Raw genomic sequence first — 21,629 nt, forward strand, 5'->3', positions numbered from 1 at the left:
AGTTTTTTGCTCAGTAGACAGATTATTTTGAACAATGCAGTTTTTCTCAGGCAAAGACAAACTGGGGGGGGGAGAAGCATTTCTTTTTTTTCCTGGTGGATTGAGAATAATGTCCTTATTCTTCTCTGCATATTCCAAAAATAGTGCACTACCGTCTACTACTTGGATGGTTCAAGTTATTTTCATTAAAAAATAAACATGGTTTCCTATGGGATTTTTGTAGAGTTCTTGGTTGATATTTAACCACTAGGGATCCCATAACCTGACCTGGGTATGAACCAACCATTGTCAGGCTGAACACAAACAAATTAAAGGGCGGCTGATTCTAGATCTGGATTGTTCACCTGACTTCATGTCTATAATGAAATGAACCCAGACACTCCTCCCCCACTTCCAGTACTTCAAGTCTTCCACAGTTTGGGGCAGTTTCAATCCAATTCAAAATTCACTGGGCCTAGTTTGTCTCAACCTACATCTGGCTGTTGTACCACTCAACTGGCTCACCCATTTGCTGGAGAAAGGAAGGGCATACCGGGGGGAGTGCTTATTTTCAGCAAGCCTGATGATTTAGATGATTGATAAAGAGCTACGGCACTTTTCAGTAGCACAGGCGAGTTATGATATGAAGATGTTTACCAGGAAGGGACTATTTTTTTGGCCTAGAAGCAACGAGCAGGCTGGTCCCAATTCATTTCCCAATGGATGAGTTGCCACGTTGGTGTGACTGTAGTCATAGTTGTGCCCCTTTGCTGATGGACAACTGGGGCCAGCCTAATTTTAGGAGAAGCACTTATTCCTGGTATACTTGGTTTAAAGCGTCCCTTGAGGTAGGTGCTAGAAAGAGGAGGTCCTTGTTTTGTGAGGGCTGCTCAGCCCTGCACTGCAAACCAGAAGTAGGAACTGTTGACTTGTACATTGGAAATCCCTTCCAAGCAATGGTAGCTTCATAATGGCTTTTCCATTTCTCTCCGTACCAGCTTCTGAGTAAGCTATGGGGCACAACGGGCCATATTTTCTCTTCTTTCAAATTATGAAGTCTCAAAAGGAACATCGTGTTTTCCACTGGAACCAGCTACCTTCCTCCCTTCCTTTTTTTTTTAACCTGCATGTCCTTATTTTCCTGATCAGCGTGTGCTTCTAATGACCCCTTAAAATAATATTATTTCACAAGAGCTGGATTCTTTTGAGACTGGTATATTTTTGTGTAATAATCACATTTTTCTTTTCATTTGCTGTCACTGAAAAAAGGATCAGATGGCAGCTCATTCATCTAACTGACACCCCAATCTCCCTCCCCCTAATTAAAACATAGTATTAACCCCAAAAGCCAATGAAAGGATAAGGATGAGATTAGTGAGACAAAGAGTCAGATGACCTGTTAGTATAATAAGGCATACATCTGCTGAAGCCAAGGAAGCTAACTTTGGATGAAGCCACTGCAGCTCTACTGATTTCTACTGGGTGCGTCTACACGAGACATTAACTGCGCATGAGCCTAATAACCCTGTGCAGTAGCGTGGTGGTTAAAAACCGTGCTAATAGCCTCCTGCACAGGGTTATTAGGCTCATGCACAGTAAGTGTTGCAAAACAACCATGCACATTTAGTTAGTATTTTATTAAGCAGGTACTAAACTAAATGTGCGGTAACTAAGATGCCTTAATGAATGTGTAGACGTGTCTGCTGACTAAGAATCTGATCCAATGCCTTTAAAATATCAGGCTGATGTCTGCAGCATCGCTAAGGAATCATCTCTGCTTCAAAGTTTTTTCCCTGTAAAGGACTGTCAGGGATTGCAGAGGCTGAGGACTTCCTGGGAACAGACCTCTTTAAGAAGGCTGCATAGTGGCATATGATACCAAATGGGATGGTCTCTGTTTCCTGGTGCTCTCAAGGCATCCACTGCTTGTGTCTCTCACCAGACTTGTCCTTGTTGGGGTTTTGAAACAGCACAGTGTGTTTTCCCCTGTAATGACATAGTGTGACTATGATAGTAGGAGTGAATAGGATGCACCATAACCACAGATCCAGACCCAGCTAATCAGAAAGACCAAAAATAGTAAGGGAGGAAGCCTAAATATCTATATTATTCTATATGGTTAGAATTATTCAAAAAAAAGAAGCCATTTACTGGAAGAAATGGGTGTGTAAGATGTGCTTCTTGGGCCAGCAGATTGCTCAAGAAGTTGTAGTGGTAATGTTCCCAGGAAATAACTTTGCCTCCAGGAGATGGTGGATAGGGAAGACAATCTAGGTTTGTGACTGGACCAGAAGTCAGGAGACCTTCCTTGTATTTCCAGCTCCACTTCTGGCTTCCACTATACCCTGATCCAACTCCCGTTGAAGTCAGCAGAAGTTTTTACTCTGGATTTCAATGCTAATTGGATCGGGTTCTTCATGGTGCAGTACTTTATTGTACTCATCTATTTCAAGGAATAAAAATATGTATCTCACACAAGAGTCATGAGGGTTTAATGATTGCGAGGAAAGCATTTTGAGGTCCTCTGATGGTCAAGCAGCAGATAAGTGTAAAACACTTGTTTCGTTGTTCCACATTCAAGAAGTTCCTAGGAGTTAACGTTACACGAGGAAATCCACCTTGAGGATAACGGCATTCAAGGAGAACATCACGAGAGAGAAAGCAAGTGTGTATGTTGGCAGTCAAGCCAGAACCAAGGTTAGACTGTGTCACAGGGATAGGAAGAAAGCTGTCAGAAATTAAGTTATCCTCAGTGAACATTTGAGAAAAGCTCTTGAAATATGATCTTTATCTTGTGCAAATCTTTAGGTTATATAAAGGTGACAACAGTCCCTTTTCACCACGCTGCAGTGAATGGCAAGCAGAACCGCATGCTACATCTTAATTAACCTCCCTAGCTTTCCTGCCACTTCCATGCAGCCCAGCGCAAAGGACTGCACAAACCTCCCCCCAGATTTCATATTCGTAGTTGTTGTCCTGCAAGAATTCATTCCTGATCTCGATTGAATCTGCCCAACAGATTTGAAAACCGTTTTTTTCCTTCCCCCGCTCCCCCGTGTGTGTGGCTTTTATTATAATTCACAGGCGACTACTTAACATCATCAACAACAACAAAATGTTGGCAAGGGCCAACTTAAAGGAACCACGTACGTGATGTTCAATGGACTTCCTAGCTACCAATAATTCCAGTTGGCTGGATTTCCTTAAGCTGCCTCCTTTTATCCTCAGGGTGTGTAAGTGGTCAGCTCCCTACAGCTTAGAGAGCTCCAACCAGCTGCATAAGCCTCCCTTCGAATGAGTACTTGTTGGGAGGAGCGGGGGGGGAGAAAAAGAGAAGTTTATTAGTTCTTTTTCTTTTTTTTAAAGCAGTTGTGTCTCCTGAGTCTAAATATTTACTGCTGTTTCCGGACAAAAAAATTAATAAAACTATTTGTTAAGCAAGATTCTGATTCCCAATTATTTTGCCTTTGCAAAGTTAAAAAATCCAACTTTGTTTGTGCATTCTTATCGCAAACACAATGCCAACAATGGCTAAATAGACAGCATAATAAATAGCATCACAATGCCAACATAAAGGCCTTTCTGGTACTGCATACAAAATATAAACTGTGCCATTCCATTATTATTCTGCAGGCCGCACTGAAACAGTGCAGTTGAAATTCCACCCCCAATGTGCATCTAATCAGCCATTCAGAACCCCTTAATGACTTGTCAGTTCTTTGCCCTGCCATTTTCTGTCCAATTAATTCTTTTATTGTGCACCGGATAAAGGAAGACAAAGGCCTTCCATGCAATAATGAATCATTAAAATTCAGCAGCTCCTCTCTTGTGCTCTTGGCTTCTCACCAGCGACTCGGCCTGTTTTGCATTCGTTATGTGTGTGGTGGTTAAAATTCACTCTACCTCAGACAAGACCTTTCAAAAATACTTAACCCTTCCTGGGATGGAAAACTCAGATGCCATCTCAAAGAGAGAGAGAGATCTGTGTGCGTAAGCTTGGCCTAGGTATTACATCACATTGCTATTTGTGAGTCACAATATCAGCGGAGGACGCGCACACCCTCCACACAGAAGAAAGCAAACGCATCGATACGTATAGAAATTATAGCATGACTATATTTACACAGGCCCAAACTCTCCAAATTCAGGGCCTGTATTTTGGGCTGTAATGATTGCATATACACAAATTCATGCTGGTTTAGCCAACTCGGTGAAAAACCTTGCTATTCCAGAGCAGAAGTGGCTTGTTTCTTGTGCCTCACTGACTTAAACTAAGCTGAAATGTTTCCAGTTTAGGCCAGAGTAAGGGCATGTCTACGCAGGATGTGTTAATGTGCGTTAGCCTAATTTAAAGCACATTAAGGGCATGCATCAACACATGCACACCCTTAATGCGCATTAAAATGGTGAAATGAGGCTAATCATGCCTAAATTTGATACCTGCAAATGCAGGTATCAAATTTAGGCAAGATAAGTTACAGAGGATTAATGCACATGTAGACGTGACCCGACACTAACTTTAGTGCTGAGTCTACCCAGCCACGAGGGGCACATGGCACAGCTGCAGGGACTCGGCATTAACTTTAGTGCCTTAACTTGAGTGCCAAGCCCCTGCACATGTAGACACCTGCCAAAAATTGCTTAATGCTGCCTGCTCCCACCTTTCTGCACCTAAGCTGCAATGACACACTATTCCCTGATGCTTGCTTAATTTGGCCTCATTTAAGGCAGGTATCAAATTTAGGCACGGTTATCCTAATTTTGCCATTTTTAATGTGCATTCAGGGTGTGCACGTGTAGACATGTGCCTGTAATGCACATTAAATGAGGCTCAAATTAAACAAGCATCAGGTGCTAGTGTGTCATTGTGGCTTAGGTGCAGAAAGGTGGGAGCAGGCAGCAGGTGGAAATAGGCAGGACATAGGACTGGTCATGGAGCCCAGTCCCCTGCCCTCACAAGCAATGGCATCATACAATCCCGATTTCAGCTGGTCCTCCAAGCCTGCTGTGCTCCTTGTAAAATATGCTGTGAGTTCAGATCTTCAGCTGGAACAAAGTAGAGGCCAGGCTTTTTTTGTGTTAAATGTACTAGGCTCCCTGTTTAGTTAGGAGAGTCATTGGATAAGGTTTCATGCTCAGTCCTCTGTCCTTTAGACGTGGGTGAAACCAAGCAGGAGCTATGCACCAGAATGAACTCTCACAGAAAAAATGCAAAGGTTAGAGATGCACGAATGCTAGTTAGGAGCACGCTTTTCATAAGAATAACCACCCCCATGCTGACCTCCCCATCCTCGTGCTCAAAGAGAGCTTACAAAACACCTCCAGAAGATTGGCCTCTGTCTTAGACCTGAGGAAGGACACCAGATGCCCAAAAGCAGCTCTCCCCACCATACAGTTGGTCCAATAAAATATAACACTAAACCCTCTTTCCTCTCATACACTGCCTGGCCCATCAGGGCGACAACACTGCTCCAGCACTACTACGACTTGGTGTGATCTGTCATAGCTCCATTGACTTCAGTATAAATTATCGTAGCAGCACCAAAGACAAATAGGTCTCTTCCATCCCAGCTGGCTCTAGACACAGGGCCACGAGCACGGGAGGTGCAGATCTAAAATACAGATCTAGATCTTGCAGATAAATGTTCTCAGCCCTGTTTTACAGCAGGCCTGAGCATGTGTGATATAGTTTTATTGCAAGATATTGCTTCTCATTTTACTTCCCATTTAGCAAGGTCCTTAGAGCAAATAAATGTCGTTTCCATCTATACCACAAACCCAGCCTCAGCCCTCCTCGTGAAATCAGCACTTAAAACTTCCCTGCAAATGCAACGTGAAGTCTATTGACTACAGGGTGGAAACGTGCCGGCCCAGCTTCCCACCGCACCACTTATTGGAGTAGGGCTGAATGAAGCAGAGCAGGGACAGTCATCCCTAGAAACGCAGAGGTTTGTGTTTGTTTTCTTCCCCTGACATGCATCAGAAGTTTAATTGAAGGGATTGGGTCGCTAGGTCTGATCACAGCGTGTCGCTCAGCAGCTCCACTGCTGCTATGAAACCCCTGCTCTGGGCGGTACGGAGACTGAAAGAGAGACACAGTTTGTACTAAGCCCTAGATCTCCCATAGGGATTTTGGCCTGGACTCCTGGATCTGACGTTCAGCTCTGTCATAGAGTTGCTGGGAAAGCAAATTTACTTCTCTGGATCTGGTTCCCCCCAGCTTTCAGGGATCACTTAGACCCTGCAAAGCGGATGCAAGCTGGAGCATGAATGAGAGAAAATTCAGGTGGGAAGGGAGCTCAGGGGGGTCACATCTAGTCCAACACCCTGCTCCAAGCAGGACCAGCCCCAACTACATCCTCCCAGCCAAGGCTCTGCCCACCTGGGCCTTAAAAACCTCCAAGGATGGAGACTGCACCACCTCTCTGGGTCACCTGTTCCAGTGCATGATGCAAGGAGTCAGAGGCAGGACTTTGAGCCTCCCTTTGGACTGACAGTGAAGGCAGCTGCCCCAGGTGTAAATTAGCACTTGGTCGTTCAAGCTGGGGAATCCAACACAGCCAGACGTCCTGCTCCCCAAGTCACTTCTTTCAGTGGCTACAGAGCCTGTCCTGCCCTCGCCATGCCCATGATGCTCGCACGTGGCCTCTTTGCAAGTAAGTACAAAACAGTCGTAAAACTTCACCACCCTGATCCAGGGGCATCTCACACCCACTCAGCTCACAGTTGGCCTCAGGGTACTCCATGATGCCCGAGGCAAGGTAGCAGAGTATCAGGGCTCCTGGGCCTCAGTTTCCCGTAATAGCAATAAATATATATCTTCTCCCTAGATCAGAGAGGTACTGTGAGGCTCAACTCATACCCATGAATTAAGTGCTGGGGTGATGGGCTCTGCAGATGATGTGCTAACATCGGAAGAAGGATGACACCAAAAGTAGGTGCAAAGCGCTACCCCATTTTGAGCTTGAATTGCTTTTACCAACATGCGAGGAGCACGGGATATGGCTCGCGAGGGCTTGAGGCTGCCCTTTGTGTTCAGCGTGCAAATAAACTCCCAAACCCTGGTGGCATTTTGCGGTTACTTTGCACAGGTGCAAACAGCGGCGGGAGGTCTGGGCGGTGGAGAAGACCGTTCAGCACTCCCCTAAGCCTCGAGGAACCTCTTTGCACCAGGCCAGATGTGCAGAGCTGAAGACACTTTGTGGTAAAATAATGAGGTAAGCACAAAATCCCAAACACTTGGTCCTGTGAGCTGCAGTCAGAAGCTCCACTTCCTCCACCTACGGTCATGGCCTTGGCTTGAGCTCATCACCTTTTTGCATATTCAAATCCATTGTGTAGCACCTTACCCGGCCAATGCAGTCTCCAGAGACTGAAGTCTAGTGCGGCACCTGTTTCCAAAACATCCTTCTACTTAGAAAGATAAGAAAAACTGCCCTCTTGCCTAGCAGATGCCATTAAGTCCAACGTGCTCTCAAACATCCTCTCTCTGAGGACCATGCAGTCACTTTTGCAGATCCAGTTTCATACCGGCATGAGCCATCCCCCGCTGCAGTGACTTTTAAAGCACTGTCGGCACCCTATCATGAGATTAATGCATGCCTTGAATTGTGCTTTCAGTGCAAAGCCAGCTCTTCATATATCTTACCATGGGACAAGATACTTGGGACTGCAGAAACAAGTTGGGGCATGGTTTTGAAGGTCAGTGGACACATGTGAGGATGGAAGTCATCCTATGCTGTTGCCTTCTCCTTTCAGATCAATTGTTTTCTTGCCTTCTCAATAAAAATACTGCTAGATAACCAGCCACGTGCTCCTAACAGACCTGTGCTGGCATCCCTCAGGGTGCTCCCTCTCATCTCCAGATATTTGGCTTTTTTCATTAAATCTCCCAGAATCAGATGGTCACATGAGAATCGTGTGGGGTTTTCTCTCCCCGAAAAGGAAGATTTTAGTCCTTGAGGCTGTGCAGAAGAGTTTGGAGATGTGGCTCAGCGGGAGAGAAGCGGAGAGGTACGGTCTCCTTCAGAGCTGCAGGCAACTCCCCCCCTCACCTAGTCAGGTCCGGAGTATGGCACTTGGAAAAGCTTGAGTCTCCTCTTCCCTACACTGTGCAGATGGGAGAGAAGATCATTGACCTCAGTGGTTGGATCGCTGGCTGCAATTCAAAAGCACGAGCTGCAGCTAAGGAGAAGGGTTGCATCCGAAGGGGGCATTCACTTGCTTTTGCTCACCGCTGCTCCTGTATAACAGGCTCATTCTTCATTGTAAAGCAGGACGGCCCAAAGGTTGCTTTGAACAACACCAGCTGCCAGTCATCCCCAGGGCCTGGCACAACAGCTGGAGAATGGCAGAGCACAGGGAGAGTCCAGCTACATCCCATCTCCTCCCGCCACCCTTCCTTGCCAGCCCCCGGGAGCCCCAACACCGAGTACAGGCTGCTACAGGAGCCCACGCACCCCGGATGAGCTCTTGATGCAAAACCCTGTGGGAAGGAAGGTAACCCTTGGTTTCCAGTTGCCTTTAACATCCCATGGGGTGCGCGAAGGCCCTGTGGGTTTCAACAATCCGCAGAAAATTAGGGGCAAAATGTTTGCTCGGCCCTGCTTGGTTTTATCCCTACCACACAATCTTTCAGGACCAGGCCTCGCTTGCCTGGCTATGAATTAGCTCTGCCCTACCTACTCTTGAATTGCCCGGCCTTTGGCTGTCATTGCCAAGCCTGCTTTGGAGTGAAAATGGCCTTTGTTGTCCTGCCAGTTTCTCAAATAATGTGTCTGCTGCAGGTCACTCCCTTATCTTTCTTTCTTTTTTTTTTCTGTAATTTGTGGGGAATGCAAAGCCAAGGAGCTTTTAACATAAAGGTTTTGCAAGAAAAAAGCAACCCACAAAAAAACCCCAGAACAAAACAATCCCCCCCTCCAAAAAAACCAGGGGGGGGAGACTTTTTCCCTCTTCTCCACCTTCTTTTTATTCCTTTGTGCAATCTGCATTGAAACCCAGGAATATATTTTGAGCACGGACACATATTGCTTTAAGAGGGGCGACTGTCCCAGAGGTGACCCATGAACAAGGCAATGTAGGGGCTGTTCAGCATTTAGGGGAGGGCTTACTTTTACTTAGCCGTCAAATCTGTGCCATCAGGCCTCATCCATCTGCCTTTAAGCCCCTTCCTGGCAACCTTGAATATATGGTCTTCCCATATGTGCATATATGGGGCATGTACTGTTATGTCCATGAGTATATGGTCTTCCCATATGTGCATATATGGGGCATATACCATTATGTCCATGAGTATATGGTCTTCCCATATGTGCATATATGGGGCATATACCATTATGTCCATGAGTATAAGGTCTTCCCATATGTGCATATATGGGGCATATACCCATATGTCCATAAGTATATGATCTTCCCATATGTCTTCCCTTGAGATTTATTTGGCTGGCTCTCTGGAATACACCAGTGGTTGGAGAAGGGTTGGAGAAGAAATGTAAGGAGCCTTGTTTGTGAACCTGCCCACTTCCCAGAGTTTCCTATTCAAGCTAGTTTAGTAAGATCTATTAGCCTGGACAGCCCGCCAGTGCTTCACCCCCTCTACCTAGGGCAAAAGGTAGAAGACTCAGAAGTAAGCAAAGCAATGCAAAACGTGAAGGTGCAAGTGTGCATGCACACACGGGCAGTGCATCAGCCACACACACAGGCCAGGGCTCCTTACCAGTTTCATGCCTCAAAAAAGCCAGGAAAAAAATAATCTCACTTGGATTTTAACAAGCGCCCATTGCCTCTACGCTCCAGAGAAGCAATGTCCCACACACTTGGTGCAATAAATCATGGAGGGAGAAACCATAAAATCCCACTTGAGTTACAAGAGTTCCTCCACTCCCCTGATTTTCTTAGGGAACTTTTCGACATCAGATTCCAGCGTGTGAGAAATGCTCTCCTGCAGAGCGCTCACTTCCCCCTTTTGGCTTGGGCCCCACTTTCCAGCCCCAGGAGATAGTCCCAGGGCAGAGATGAGGGAAATCTTGGAAGGAGGATTTCACGCCTCTTGCAGGTTGGTTTGAAAAATCCATGCATCCTGCTTAGATATTGCTTTTTTTAAAAAGAATTAAAATTGGGAGGTTATTAAAAAAAATGGATGCTGTCGTAGGGAGGCGGGCAGGGGCGGGGGCCGGCGCCCCATGGGATGTAGCCAGCCGAGCCCCAGCCCCGGCGCCGGGCTCCGGGCAGGCTGCTGCGGGCTCAGCCCCGCGCCTCGCTGCTGCTCACCGTGCCGGCGCTCTGCACCTACTTCAACACCCTCTCTTTCTTCAGCATAAACTTAATACCTAACTGTGAAAAATGTGTAATGAAAGCTTGATATCGTTCCAAGAAAAATGACAGTAGAAAGGACTGGAAGGGACTTTTTTCCCTCTAGAAGAAATGTGGATAAGGTTTATAAAACTAATTTCCTCTTTCTTACTTAATGGGACATTCTGTCCAGCTCTGATACATAGCAAATACTCATTATTCACAAGGCCAAAAAAATGAGGAACTCTTATTATTTTTATTTTCTTTCAAATAGATCAAAAAGCCCTTTATCTTTGTTCGCAGAGGTCAAAAGCTGATCTCAGACCTCACCTGATTTTGGTGGCTAGTATAGAGACATTCCTCTATTTACACAATGCAGCAGCCCTCGCAATGCAGCCTAAAACGAACAACAGAGGTGAGCTGAAGTACTGACTCACAGCAGATCACTTTTCATTCTTGAGTTTATATGTACATGTAAAATGAATTTTCTTTAAAAAAGTATAGGTCTACAATGTATATGCATTTGCATGCCTATAGAAACATCCATCCACTGATCTTTTCCTGGAACATAACATTTGCATACTCTGTCTTGGAGTGTAAATCCAGTTATAGAGAATAAACAGCTGGTGCTTTTGAATTTTAATTTCCATATACTAGACAATAACAGTCAACATGCATAATTGATTCTATGATTTTAACACACTTGGCAGCTTGATGAACATCTATTTTACAATTTCCTTGAATTTTTGGGGGATAAATTTATAATGACTGTCTCCTAATTATGTGTCTGGCCATGAAAACATGTGATGTAAATATTCAGGGTAGCCAGGTAAACTTAGCCCTATGCGTTTCATGTGACTTGCATAACCAATCACAACGTGCTGGCACAGCACTAACTTCTAGTGAGAACTTCTGGTGCGAATATTCACAAGTGAAAATTCACAATTTTCTGTCTGCAACAGCCGGTGAGATGAAGAGCTTGATTTTTCAGTTTGTTTTTCTTTTTTCCAGTGCCCCTCAAGGAACAAGGACATCTCAAAACAAATTCCTTTCCAAATATGAATGAATATTTATGGGGAACAACAACGTGGTGGCTTTTTTCCTGGCTCCACTGGTTTGACAGAAGAGAAAACCAGGGAATCCAATGTTATTTTGGGACCTGATGATAGATTCCCCATGCTCACCCTCAAGTCATCCAACCAGTTTGGAGTGACCATCTACATCTGGCTCTTTAGATGGTGGCACTTCCTAGCATGCAATCAAAGCTGAAGCCAACCAGCATTTCATAACGGCCCCTCTTTTGGATGTAGTAAGAGTCAATCTATGTCAACTCAGTCGGTCCTCCACTCCCAATACATTGATCACCCATTAGTTGAGAGGAGGCTTACATGGGCAGATCTAGGATTTTGAAAAGCGGGGTGCAGACAGTGAGATGCCTCCTCATAAATCACACAATGCACTTTTTTCTCCAGGTAGAAATAAAACTAGGAATTTTCCTAAAAGGCTCAGGGTCTCAGACTATATTATGCATTTTAAGATGGATGCAAAAAACAAATGGAACTTCATTAAAATGAGTTTAAAACAATTTGCAAGGCTGTGAGAGAGGAGCTGCATTGCCTCGAGGCAGCACAAGATAGCAGAACAGATAGCAGAATTGCCGAAGAAAGGTTAGCTTGATTAGTGGGACACCGAGAGCATTAAAAAGGGAGAGTGGGTTGTTCGCTCCAGTGAAATGAAGAGTTTAGAAGGAATCGGGTAGATTTTAATCAGCCGTGAAGTCAGTTGACTCCCTCACTGCTGCCTGAATGGAAATGCTGATGCTGTTACTGCTAGGCACTTGGCTTTCACCTTTGGGTGGAGCAGGAATCACAGGGGTCGAGAAGGACACTGCACCAGGGCTTGCCCCCCATATACGCCCCTGAGCTCAGACACAGGCTTGAGATAATGGTGAAAGTTTCCTTCTCGAGGAATCTGCTGCATGGTTCATCTCAGATACCAATAATCTGGAGGCAGCAGTGTTACTGAACATATCCCTTGGGAGCTAATTCATATATACACATCTCTACAAGCAGAATTGTCTACCTATAGGCCATGGGCCAAAATCATCTCTGATACAACTCCCATGAAACCAAAAAGACTCATGTGGCCCATGTATTTACCTGTTAAGGGACTGGGCTCACGTCCTCGGGCTCAGGCCAGGTACAACCTTGCTCTACAGTCCTCGTATTGTGCTGCCTCCATTTCTCCAGGACTTGTAGCCCTAGAGGAGTTGCCACAGGCCCCTCTAGGCCGGACAAGGATGATTGCAAGCCTACAAGAAGCACAACATGGCGTTTTGTTGAAACCAAGGAGCTTGGACTCAAACTGTATCCCGGCAGAGAGGTTTTTAGGCAGATTGCTCGACACTAGAAAGTCACAGCCTGGCTTTAAGGCCATTAAGAGAGTCGCAAAACTTGAGTGCATGATCTAGTGCTACTTTCTACAGATCTAGACCCCGATGATCACAAACCTCTGGATGCCGTGTGATCCACTGTGTCTCCAATAGAAACCAGCTGTAGAGGGTAGGTATCATTTTGTTCAGTGAGTAAATCCACTTTTTCCAGCAGCCTAGGGAACTATTGGCAGAGACGGAGGCCAACTCAGATGCCCAAATAATCCTGGAAGCAGGAGATGAGCTCCAGCTATCCTTGACATCAAGAGCAGTTCAAGGCACTCCCCACCTGGCAGGGTTTGGGCCCTCGTTAGAACAATTTACTTAATAAAGCTGTCTTCAGGTCTTGGCTTGAAGCGAACGCTTGGATCATGTCGAGATGTTTACATGGGAAAGGATGGTGTAATGCATTTCGGCGGCGTTCAGGTTTCACAGCCAAGTCATTTGGAACCTATGGTCCAGATCCTCAGCTGGAACCATTGAGATAAATCATCATAACGCCATTTAAATTAATCATCATGCCCACACCACCTACAGCTATTTCAGAAGTCTCACCGAGGTGTAGCGTTTTATTCTGCTGACACCTAAATTAAAAAAAAAAAAATGTGAGTGCTTTCCCATAGCCTTTAATACAAGAGGCCTTGGGACTTTGGCTACTATGCACAACTACAGCAGTCTTATGAGTGCCCCCATTTTTGGGTTACGAGTGGTTTGTCGCCATGGTGGGCATGAGGGGTTTGAATGGACAGCTTTGAAAAGCCTCTAGATAGATGAATGCAGGGAACTATATTGGATGGTGATTTAATCCTATGTTGCTATAAGTATAGGATGGCAAGACCGCTCCATCTCTCTGAACCACCTCCACCTAAATGCATCTCTTTTCCTCCGCTTTCCCAGGGCCAGCACCGTACCTAGACTCCTGGTGGCCCTGGGTGAGCTTTTAGTATCAGACCTCTCTTTGTCAGACATCATTACCGTTTTCAGGTCCCCTTTTTGTCCGGCCCCCAGACTGCCACCCATGCCTGTGTCCAGCCCTGCCCAGGGCCAACGTTAGCTAGAGTATTACTTGAAACTTGTGTTGTAAACAGGGCAAGAGAAGGAAAAAAAGAGTCTCCTAAAACTGCTGAAAATCTTTGGCTTCTAGTGTAATAAAGTCATTTTGCCAGCAGTTTTGTAAATGAGCGCAGAGAAAATGGTGTCCAGTTACAGACACTCTGGCAAGATAGTTGCTGGCAGACACTGCAAACAGCAAATTCACTTGGGGACTCTGTTGTTCAGACTTTGTTAATATTCTCTAGCTTCATTAATTGTCATCACATTTATTTTCCTGCGTTAAAATATTTTCCACCCTGTTGCACTGCAACCAAGTCTATAGCATATTTCCATGACACTCAGACAGAAGCTTTTGTGAGCTTTGCAAACCCTTTCCAAAAACCCTTTTCCCACTTAGGCTCCAGTCTGAAAAAAAAAAAAAAATGCACTGCTCTCAGTGGATAGAACCCAATTGAAAACTTGAGCTTTTTTTTTTTTTTTTTTTTAAAATAGACATAAAAAATGTAAGTATTTTAAATAACTGTATTTAAAAAAAAACAACCCACTATAGGCAACTTATAATTTTGTTGCTATCATAATTAAGAGGTATTTACAAGAACTTACCAACCAGAAAACAGAATCTGTTGCTGTCAAATTCCTACGTGCTGTTCAGAACAAAATGAACTCGGTTTAAAACCAGGGAACTTGACCTGGAAAACCCTTACTCAGAGGAGTAGTCCCGAGAAAGTCCCCAGGATTATTAACATGAGAAAGGGCTACTTGAGTGAGAAAAAGATTAGACTCAGATCCATGCGATTTAACTGTAGGGGAAGGTAGGAGGCAAAAAAGGTATTAAAAAGAAAAATCCACTCCCGATCACTTATTTTCACTTTTACAACAATGGGACTGGCTCCTTTTCTGCTGTTTTGCGAATTATTTTGCAGTACAGGGGATTTTTTTTTCCAAGAGAATGAAAAACACCATGCGTGGTTGATAAAAAGCATTTTTTTTTAATTTTACCAAATTGATCTGTACAAAAGTTAGCATTGCTTAGTCAGAAGCTAGTGAACAGAACAGATAAGTAACAGCTGAAGTCTCTCAAACTTTATACAGAAAAATAGATTGCATAAAAATGAGTTTTCTGTATTTCCCCCCCACACCCATGTCCCCCCAAAAGGAAATATGCAAAAAAATACTTTTAGAAAAAGAGTAGGAAAAATGTAGAAAAAGGTAAAAAGAAGATAACCTCTCAAACGTGTTTAAGATTTACAAAGTTTTAAAGGCACAAGTTACCATAAAATAGATGGTTATTATATGCTCAGCATACAATGGAAGAAGTAGAAATATATCAGTGAAATATTAGTCTAAAAACTAAGTACCTTAAAAAAAAAAAAAAAAATTTAGTGGAGAAAGTTTTTAGTTTCACAGCTTGGTGGGCAATATCTGAACCCTAGAAGCCAAATGAAAGCGGAACTCAATCCATAATTTCTCTTGAAAATGTCTAACACCTAATTCTGGTTCTGGGGGGAAAAAAAAAAAAAAAAGAGCGTACAAAAAATTCCACGATGCCTTCAAATCCAAATTAAACATCTTGAAAGCAGTTGGTTGAGGAAGAGCCCCGCTGCCCTGCTCCTTTTTCCAATTATTTAGCCCCTGAATTTAATTAGTAACTTTTGCAGCAGGCCCTTCATGTTGCATTTCTCCCCTTCCTGTTGTTGTTTTAGATTCGTGTCTCAGCTTCGCATTTGGGACCAGTTGTGTGACCCTACAGGATCCTTCAGCCCTTCTCTCAAAAACCCAACTGCTGCAGTGGTTCAAAAAGAAAGAAAGAAAAAAAAAAAATTAACCTCCCCCGCCTCCCCACAAAAACCCTGTATTATTCAAACACCATTTTATTGCATCTTCTCCACTATGTTTTGATGCTTTCCCCTGCCCCACCTTTTAAATTTTTTTTTTAATTCTACTTTTTTGCACAAAAATTACTTCATTAAAGAGACAAAATAATATGGAACATAAATACATATTTAAACAGATTTTTCAAAAAAAAAAACAAAACAAAACAAAAAAAACTTAAGCATCCAAAAAATAGAAAAAGAAACAAAAAAAAATGTTAATTACAGCCAAACCTTGCTTAGAAGAACTCCTGACTAAAGACAAACACCTCAGACAATTAACTGGTTGGTCCTAAATTGACCCTTATGTTCCCACAAGATTGTTACATGGAATAGCTGGATTTTTTTTTTTTTATTTATTTATATATTTATTTATTTAATTGGTCCTAGTGAGTTCTTGCCTCCAAGGTTGGTCCGTATCTCACATTGCAATAGACCCTTAAAGTCTTGTACGGCTTCTTTTCTTTTATTCCCCGCCCACCCCAACATCTTTGCACTTATCGGCTTTCCAGACGAATAAAAGTTTGCTCCAGTCCTCACAGAGGAGTTAAACAGTTTTGTCCTTCATTTATTCAAATGGAATTAAAAAAAAAACAAAACAAAAAAACACCAACCAAAAACGGTCCATTTCTCTGCAATTATTATTATTATTATTATTATTAATAAAGAAAAATAAAACTCTTGTCTTTTTTTTTTTTTTTTTTTTTCCTTCTCTTAGAAGTCGGGAGATTTCGAAGCAAGGGGACATCCAGTCACAATGAACAGAGTTCCTAGTGGCTCAGCAGGCACTTCGGGAACTGGCATAGCACTCCGTTTTTGGGGGGGGGGGGGGGAGGGGGGGGGGAAGGTTGTTGTTTTTTTGTTTTTTGTTGTTTTTTTTTTAATTATTATTTTCCTCTTCGTTCCTTCATTTTAGTGCATATAGTTTTGGGAAGACCTGAAAGACTCTTAGCATCCTCTAAGGCCTTGTCAGGGTTGTGTAGACAGGCTGGTCCCAGTTAGCCGTGGGGCTGTGAGAAGGAGGGATGGACAAGCCATTCAGGATTGGCGTGGCATAGGGACGGCGGGAGGAATGGAAATACGGATACTGGTAAATGCTGGAGGCGTAGCCAGGGTAGGGGTTGTAGTAGTTAGAGCTCTGGAGGTCTGTATAGTCGCACTGGGAGCTGGAGAAAGAAGCAGCGGCTGTGGCGGAGGACGCCGTGGTGGCGCACGCCTGCGAGCTGTAGGAGCTGTAGTCGGAGTGAGCCGGCGAGCCGTGGGACTGGTCGCTGTAGTGACTGGGGCTGAGCTGCTCCGTTTTGATGTGCGGCCTCTGCTGCCCGGTTTCGTTGGACGAAGGGGAAGCTGAGGACGGGCTCTTGTGAGTCCAAACTTGGGCCGCTCCACCGCTGCTGGCGGCCGAATGGGAATACGACGTGCCATAAGACCCTGCCGAAGAGTTCTGCCCGTGGTCAGCTGGCATGGCAGAGTGGCCGTTCAAGGGCAAATACTGGTCGAATTCGTGGACGTCAAAGGTCTCCATGTTGTTAATGACCTCGCTGCTCAGTTCGGAGATGTCCACGTTGCTGAAATCGATGTTCTGGCGGCCGCTCTCCGCTAAGCGGCGCCCCTCGTGTTTCAGCTCTTGCTTGCTCCCGTGATGGAGGTCCGTTTTGGGAGTGGTAGGTGGGGTGGGTGGTCCATGAGTCTGCCCTGAAGACAAAAAGGGAAAGCCTGTTTTTAGAATCAAAATCCCTGATGCCTATTTGGAGGGGGGGGGAAAAGCAGGTTAATTAATTACAAGTAAAAACACAAACCAAAAAACAGAAAACCCCACCCAAACAAGTGTCTCAAAAAGCAAAATAGCATTTCATGAGAACTGATGGAGGACCTTGTCCAAACTCCTTGGGCCAGTGGGCCAAGTCTTTGGCTTCAGCGGCAATATCCATTTCCACCAGCTGACCGTCTAGCCCAGTGTGGTTAGCTTTGTGCTAAACTTGGTAACTACTGACTCATTTAAGACCTCTCTGGAGTTGCTGTAGGACTATTGCACAAAACCTTTGGAAAGGCAAAGAGATTTACACCTAATGCCACACCTAGAAGTTGCAAGTGCATGTTAGCTCAGTAGAAATGGTCCAGCCTTTCTTTACAAGGCCTTAAGTGAGGACCTATTCTCTTGCACGCATATATACACATACATCAAAAAAAAAAAATTCTGTTCATGTGAACAAAGAGAAGGGGCGGAGGTAGGGGTGAGGATCCTGCAGACAGGGCTTGCAAGAGAGAACAAACATGTCTGAAGCTACAGGACATTAGCAATACTTCTGGAATCTGTCAACACCGGGAGTTTGCCAATTCAAAGCTCCACTTTAGACTCCGAGAGAGCTGTGGCGAATGTTGCCGTCTCCGTCTCTCCAGCTCGTTCTTGGGGCACCTTTAAAAGTCCCAAATCAATAATTAACCCTTATCTTCTCCTCAGTTAAAATTCTCATCGCTCCCTCAACCCTGCTGATAGATCAGGGAGGCTTTAAAAATAAATAAAATAAATAAAAAATGGAGAGGTTTGATTTAGGGTTATGTTCTGCAGGTATTTATCTACAAGGAGGCTTAGACCATGCTGGTCGCCAGGTCACACCATGCCTGCCTGGGCCTCCACCTGCAAGGCCATGACCTTGCAAACTCACTCATACGCTACCACAAGTACAGGGAAGCACACGTGTGTTTGCAGAACTGAGCACGTTGGCTGGCGTTTCCCCTCGCCTTTCACCTGCAAGCCGACAGTTGTGCTGCGACGATAGCTCTTGGGTTATTTTGGGGAAAGCCGGTAAGCCTCTCCGCTCCTCACCTGTGTGATCGCCGTGGTGGTGAGAATCAGCCATGCCTCCTAGTCCCGTGTCTGCTTTGTAGATCTGGCTCCCCGCGTGATGGCTGAGTTCAGCTCCCGAATCAGAATCGCTCTGGCCGGCTTTTACGCTTTTCCTCCTCCGCGGCTGATATTTGTAATCCGGGTGATCCTTCTTGTGCTGTACCCTGAGCCTCTCGGCTTCTTCCACAAAGGGACGTTTCTCATTCTCGCTTAACAAGCTTGATTTTAAAGAGAAAAGAAAAAGAAACGGTTTTAGAAAGTCAGCCGCGTTTCCTCCAAATGCAAACCCTATGCATCTGTCTTGTGTTCTCAGGTGCATTTATTTCCCAGACGGCAGTTTATCGATCCAACAAACTGGCCAGCTTAAAAGTTGCTAAACTAAATCTGGGGCTGTAACAGGCACAACTTGTTTTATTTGTGAAACCAAGTGCAAATAGTCAGCTACTGTTTGAAGAATCCATACGGGATACGATTCACAGGTCAAAAACCCATTTCTGTCCCTTAAAATGCCATTCCATATTCCACTTTTAAACATTAATGCTGTGTTTCACCTATAAACTGCTTTTTCACAGCGTGATAAATGAGAGTCGCTAGCTTTGAATTTTATTTGCTACATTTTAAGTTGAAGAAACAGCAACTCAAATAATCTAACTAAAACTTTCTCCCTCTTCTCTCTGGGACTCCTCTTAACATACTGGTCACCAACATGTAAAACAAACCGGGAATTTTGTTCATAAATTTCGAAGGACTAATTTGAACAAAAAAAGAAATGTGGATAGTTAAAGAAAACGGTTTATAGTCCAGCTAGCCAAAGGCAGTCTCTGAAAGCAGAAAAAATACTAAATGTGGCATAGTTTGACAAGTTATTTACAGCAGGCAAACAGAAGAGAAATGCCGAGTGAATAAATACGTACTAAATAGCAGAACATAAAAGCCTATGAGAAGAGTGGTCTATAAATGGCATTTAGATCATTCATTTTAAGGCTTTTTCCTCAAGCAGCCAAGGAAAATACAGCTAAGAAAAGCCATCGTAAAAGTAACAATAAAAAAAATTAAAAAAAAAAAAATACATTTCCTACTAGTAGAAACCCAGTCTGAGAACCCACCCAGTCATAAAAAGTTGGAGAAGGAAAAGGAGCAAGACAGACAGAAGGCTCATAAACTGCACATCATATTTAATTATAACCCCAGGAGCCAAGAAAAATCCTACACCTCCTTTATTTTAACAGTCGTTTCAGTGCTCATCTAGTTCGGGACTGAAACGAATTCTGCTCTATGACAGCCGCATAAAACACCCAATTCATTCATTATAATCAGCTCTGGTAAGAGAAACCGGGGCCGCTGGATGCTTGCGAGGGTTCCCAAAATTGTAACCACCGGCCGTATGCCCTTTCCCGGGCATCCCCTGCCCCTGGTTTCCCTGCTCCCATCACAAGTCTCAGCCCCAGAGAGGAGCCCCCGTTCTCATCGCCTGCAACAGAAGCAAGAGGGTCGCCTCCTCCAGGGTTTACACGAGCCCAGGAGCAGGCCCTCCCCTCCTGCTTTGCTCAAGCAAAACTTCCAGCCAAGTTCGGGAAGGATTTTCTAAGCCCGATCCCGCGACCCAAGCGCGGCACGAAGCAGCTGTTCTTTACTGCATGGCGGTCACCGGGACCATCGCTTCCTTGTTAGTGGTCTGAAGTTTTTAAGAAGCAAAGTATGTTCTCTCTGGGGGGAGGGTGGGAGAGCCGTGCAATGAAGGCAGCCCCCCCAAACCCATTTCCCAAGGGGGTCTGACTTGAAAAATCTCTCCCGAGCTAAGGAGCCAGAGCAATCTCACGGGTTTGCGGTACGCATCTAACCCCCGGGGCCCCAGCTACAGAACCGCTGGGGCTTTATGTCCCATCTCTGGTCTTGGAGCAAGCTGGGTCCAGCTGCCTTGCAACAGGGGGGGCTCTGCAGATAGTTTTGCCGTCCTGAGGTCTCGGGAGGCGCGACTACCCCATCTCGAAGGCTGCCTGCGCAAAGCCAGGCACAGACACCCAGTCCGGGCACACGAGGGACATCGGCTTCTCACAGCAGCCAGCCACCCACCCTCCCTGCACCCTCCTCCATCCCCGCTTGCCCCCCGAGGTTTCTCACTCCCCTTCTCCATCCCCGCCTGCCCCAGCCTCAGCCCAGAGCCCACATTTTGATGCCCACCAGGCTCAGACTCCTGGCAAACAGGGCAGGTGGGGGACCCAAGCACACCTGCAGGGGGACCAACCCCCGGGGCTGCGCCTAGCCCTACTCCGGACGCAGCTCGCTTTGCTCCACGCCTGCTTTTGGCCCCCCTGCAAGGTGGGCCAAGCGGAGGGCACTCTGGCTGCTGATCTGGAGCCGGGGGGAGCGCGGGATGGGGCCCAGCCCTCCCAGGCCCCCGGGGAGCCCCCCGCACTCACCGCCAGAGCTTGCCCAGCGTCTTGCTGAGCTCGGCGTTGTGCAGGTGCGGGTACTGGTCGGCCAGCTTCCTGCGCGCCGCCTGCGCCCACACCATGAAGGCGTTCATGGGCCGCTTGACGTGCGGCTTGGCCTTGAGCGCGCCGTTGCCGCGCACGGGCATGGGCACCAGGCTCCAGTCGTAGCCCTTGAGCACCTGCGACACGGCGTCCCGGATGCAGGCGGGGAAGCGCTCGTCCACCTCGGCGGCGTCGCCCTTGGCGGGCGGGCGCGGGGCGGCGGCGCAGCCCAGCCCGTCGGAGCCGGCGGGGGACAGCGGCGCGTCGGAGTCCGAGTCGGCGGGGGACATGGAGCTGGCGGTGCCGGCCGGGCTGCAGGGCGGCTCCAGCGCTTTGTCGCGCTCCTCGGTCATGTCGAGCATGGGGGCGGCGCCGCCGACGCGCTCCCGCCGCCGCCCGCTCGCTGGCTCCGGCTGCCGCCGCCCGCCCGGCCCGCGCCCTTTAAGGCCGGCCGCGGCGGCCACGCCCCCCCGGCGCCTCCCCATTGGTCGAAGCGTCTGCCTAGAGGTGCAGCCCCCTCCTCCCTTAAAGCCGCAGTCCCGTCCCCACCCCCAACCAAACAAGTAGCTGTGTATCGTAATTTTCTCTCCCGGGGGCGGAGGGTGCTCCGCCGGCCAGGCTGCCCCCCTTTATCGTCCCGCTCTGCAGGTTGGGACCCCGCCGCCGGGGGCTGCTCT

At 46.2% G+C, this 21,629-nt stretch overlaps 1 protein-coding gene across 1 annotated transcript; it reads right to left on the reverse strand.

Moving 5' to 3' along the window:
- Positions 1-15,100: 15,100 nt before the first annotated feature.
- Positions 15,101-21,366, reverse strand: SOX8 (SRY-box transcription factor 8). The gene is made up of 3 exons (XM_090024205.1): positions 20,896-21,366; positions 18,455-18,693; positions 15,101-17,322 (listed from the first exon to the last, which is right to left on the reverse strand). Exons 1-3 carry the CDS (start codon positions 21,312-21,314, stop codon positions 16,586-16,588), a joined length of 1,395 nt encoding a protein of 464 aa, XP_089880331.1. The 5' UTR covers positions 21,315-21,366; the 3' UTR covers positions 15,101-16,585.
- Between the last annotated feature and the right edge of the window lie 263 nt (positions 21,367-21,629).

The sequence above is a fragment of the Crocodylus siamensis genome, chromosome 12 (genome assembly GCF_052110815.1).
Source record: "Crocodylus siamensis isolate JL-2025a chromosome 12, ASM5211081v1, whole genome shotgun sequence".
Taxonomy (NCBI): domain Eukaryota; kingdom Metazoa; phylum Chordata; order Crocodylia; family Crocodylidae; genus Crocodylus; species Crocodylus siamensis.

What these genes read in the sequence shown, in the direction of transcription:
- SOX8 (XM_090024205.1), bottom strand. Translation starts at nt 21,314, where the DNA reads ATGCTCGACATGACCGAGGAGCGCGACAAAGCGCTGGAGCCGCCCTGC. An exon ending in ACGCTGGGCAAGCTCTGGCG is followed by an intron (nt 18,694 to 20,895) that starts GTGAGTGCGGGG and finishes TTTAAAATCAAG; the next exon opens with CTTGTTAAGCGAGAATGAGA. An exon ending in CCACCACGGCGATCACACAG is followed by an intron (nt 17,323 to 18,454) that starts GTGAGGAGCGGA and finishes TTTTGTCTTCAG; the next exon opens with GGCAGACTCATGGACCACCC.